Raw genomic sequence first — 3858 nt, 5'->3', positions numbered from 1 at the left:
AACATTCCTCTGGCTATTTGGGGTCTTTACCAGTTCCATCCAAAATCTAGGATTAATTATTCCAGCTCCGTGAAAAGTGTTGGTGGCATTTTGATAAGGAATCCATTGAATGTGTAGACTGCTCTGGGTAGCATAGACTTTTTAACAACGCATATTCTTCCAATCCATGAGCATGGGAAGTTTTTCCATTTCTTTGTGTCCTCCTCATTTCCTTCATAAGTATTTTGTAGTTTTTAGAGTACAGATTCTTTTCCTCCATGGCTAGGTTTATTCCTAGTTATCTTGTGGTTTTTGGTGCAATTGTAAATTGGATCAATTCCATAATTTCTGTTTCTTCTGTCTCATTATTAGTATATAGAAATGAAAATGATTTCTTTGCATTGATTTTAAATCCTGCCACATTGCTGAATTCCTGTATGGGTTCTAGCAATTTTGGGGTGGAGTCTTTGGGGTCTTCCACATAAGATATCATGTCATCTGCTAAGAGTGAGAGTTTGACTTCTTCTTTTCCAATTTGAATTCCTTTTATTTCTTTTTGTTTTCCGATTGCTGAGGCTTGGACTTCTAGTACTATGGTGAGCAACAGTGGTGAGAGTGGGCATCCCTGCCATGTTCCCGACTTTAGGGGTAAGGCTCTCAGTTTTTCCTCATTGAGAATAATATTTGCAGTGGGCTTTGACATATAGCTTTTGTGATATGGTGGCATGTTCCCTCTATCCCTACACTGTGGAGAGTTTTAATCAAGAAAGAATGCTGTATTTTTCAAATGCTTTTTCTGCATTACTTGAAAGGATCATATGGTTCTTATGTTTCCTTTTGTTAATGTAATATATCATGTTTCTTGATTTGCAAATGTTGAACCACCCTTGGAACCCAGGAATAAATCCCACTTGATCATGGTGAATAATCCTTTTAAGATCTTGTGGGATCCTATTGGCTACTATCTTGATGAGTATTTTGGCATCCATGCTCGTGAGGGATATTAGTCTGTATTTCTCCTTGTTGTTGCGGTTTCTGCCTGGTTTTGGGATCAAGATAATGCTGGCCTCATAGAGTAAGTTTGCAAGTTTTCCTTCCATTTCTATTTTTGGAATCATCTTCAGAAGAAGAGATATAAGTTCTTCTTTAAATGTTTGGTAGAATTCCCCTGGCAAGCCATCTAGCCCTGGACTCTTGTTTGTTGGGAGATTTTTAATTACTGCTTCAATTTCTTTGCTGCTTTTGGGTCTGTTCAGGTTTTCTCTTTCCTTCTGTTTTAGTTTTGGTAGTTTATATGTTTTTAGGAATGCATCCATTCCTTCCAGATTGCCTAATTTGTTGGCATTAGCTGCTTGTATATGTTCTTATAATTATTTGTATTTCTTTGGTGTCGGTTGTGATCCCTCTGAACAGTGAGTTTGCAGAATTAATCCAAAAGTTTAAAAGAGTTTCTGCTCGGTACCATTAATAAACTTGAAATTTAAACAAAATTAATTTTCACCTTTTCGTGATTGACTCTAATTATTGCCCCTAAAATAACTGATAGTATCCCATGGAAGAACTGAAACAGAAATCAACGGTTGTTGAGAGTTATAAAGTTATGAATTCAGTTATCTAAGAGCCAAAATGTACTACCTTTATATTATTTACTAAAGTCTTGCCGCATGCATGAGGCCATAAATTATATTAACAGAAAATTAGAAATATCCTACTCATTAATATGTTATGCTATACATAAATTGTGTAATAAAATGGAGCAGTAACTAATAACTTACTAAATTCATAAGCTTATTATGTCTTATTTATATCTATTTTGATGAAAAGAACCTCTATATCATTTAGTGATTTAATGGTTAGTGGTCATATATGCTAGACACTGAAAACAGTGCTAATATTTACAAAAGATACTGCCCATTTAAAAATTTTGCCCTGCTTACCAATTAATTTACATAAAAACTAAATAAGGATTCGATATTGTATACATTATGAATAAATCCCAAACATAATCATCTTGGTAATCATTAATCTATTTCTGTCTTTAAAAGAGTGAATTTGTAGGGAAAAGTCATTTGCATGTACATCTAATTCTACTACCATAGATACTTATAGATAAGAAAAATTAAATTAAAGGTTGAGGCTTTAGGGAAAAGACAATTAATCCCTACAATTAAACGAGATGTTTCCTATTTTATTCACAGGTGATGCTGTACTTCAGAGTAATTTGGGGCATTAATTTATTTGAACATGTCTTAATTAACCAGTTAGATAATTAACCAACAAACCAGATAATTAAAATGTAATCAATTTGCTAATTAATTTTATCTGTTAATAAATAAATGTATCTCCTATCTTTAAAGATGTGTGATTACTGGTAGCAAAGTGTTTAAGGCTGCAAATTAAAACGTTTTTTTTTATGTTCCCTAGGGTTATATTCATTTATGAAATTTATTTTTATAATGCACACATTTAATTAAATTCAGCATTCTGTGAGTATATATTAGGTATAAAAATTAATTGTTGCAAGTTCTCTAAACTGAGACAAATTCCCTGTAATCACATGTACACACCATGATGACGTGGCCTGTATGATGATAGGTGCTCCAGAGCAGTATGTGTGGTAGCTGGGAGCCTGGTATATTGAACCATATGCTGAATGCACATGTAAAATAGAGAAATATAGCCATTTTGTGTACCTCATCTGCAATCTGAGTTATAGTAGTTTTACATTTAGTTTTGTGTATTTTTTATATTAAAACAATTCCTCATGGCATTGAAGGAAATCTTGAGAAACTACTTTGAGCATATGAGAAACATGGAAAAGTCATAATTAAGCGATATATCACATCAATATGGACTAAAATGTGGGACTATGGGGCTCTTTCAACACAGAAGTACACAAATTTTAGAAAACTGGAATTTCGTAATATTTCCTCACATCATGAGTAAATTATGTGAGGCATACTAACAAGATATAGAGAAATAATAGAAATGTAATGTGTACTGTGATATATACTTGTTATGCAATTATCTTAGGGTTAAAAAATACTTTGTAATAACAGCAGAGCAGTGTGATAGGATGCTAAGGCAAATATCCTGTCACAAAGTGAAAGATTAAAGATGTAATTATTCCTCCAAGTCTCATTTTGGTTTCTATGTCATTTGACCACCTCTTCTTAAGTAAATGCCTAAACTTAGCTCCTAGCAACTCTCATTCCTTGTCTTCCAAGCATGAATGGAGCCATGGAAGATGCAAATGACACCACAGAGATAAACTCCATTCCTTTAGGGCTCTTTAATTACACTCAGACCCATCTGTTCCTCTTTTCAATGGTGCTCATGCTCTTCCTCATCTCCCTGATGGGCAATGCCCTCATGATTGTGCTCATCCATGAGGACCCCAGTGGCACACACCCATGTACTTCCTGCTTAGCCAGCTCTCCCTCATGGACATGATGCTGGTCTCCACCATAGTCCCCCAAATGGCAACCAACTACCTGATGGGCACCAGGTCCATCTCTCCTGCTGGCTGTGGAGCCCGGATTTTACTGTTTCCCATGCTGGGAGAGGGTGAGTGCTTCCTCTTAGCGGCCATGGCCTATGACGGCTATGTGGCCATACGTCACCCCCTGCGCAACCACATCCTCATGAATCAGAAGCTCTGCTTGCACGTGACCACAGGCTCCTGGCTTCCGGGAGGGGTGGATGGGCTGATGCAGCCTGGTGCCACTCTGAGCTTCCCTTACTGCCATTCTCGAGAAATCAACCACTTCTTTTGTGAGGCACCCACACTCACGCACCTTCCCTGTGCCCACGCTACCTTTTTTAAGTTTTTCACGTATGTGTGTTGCCTCCTGTTCCTCTTGATCCCTCTGGCTCTCC

At 36.6% G+C, this 3858-nt stretch overlaps 1 protein-coding gene across 1 annotated transcript in view; it reads left to right on the top strand.

The window, feature by feature from the left end:
* Nucleotides 1-3219: 3219 nt before the first annotated feature.
* Nucleotides 3220-3858, top strand: part of LOC123323885 (olfactory receptor 2T33-like) — a gene marked incomplete at its 3' end in the record, with an annotated part of 1003 nt that continues 364 nt past the window's right edge. The window contains 2 exon segments of the mRNA XM_044912410.1: nt 3220-3373; nt 3376-3856. Of these exon segments, the coding sequence (XP_044768345.1) occupies nt 3220-3373; nt 3376-3856 (635 nt within the window).

This window comes from Neomonachus schauinslandi, unplaced genomic scaffold, assembly GCF_002201575.2.
Source record: "Neomonachus schauinslandi unplaced genomic scaffold, ASM220157v2 HiC_scaffold_1919, whole genome shotgun sequence".
Lineage (NCBI taxonomy): Eukaryota > Metazoa > Chordata > Mammalia > Carnivora > Phocidae > Neomonachus > Neomonachus schauinslandi.
The sequence above is the reverse complement of the archived record's forward strand: the minus strand, read 5'-3'. Positions and strand labels throughout refer to the sequence as shown.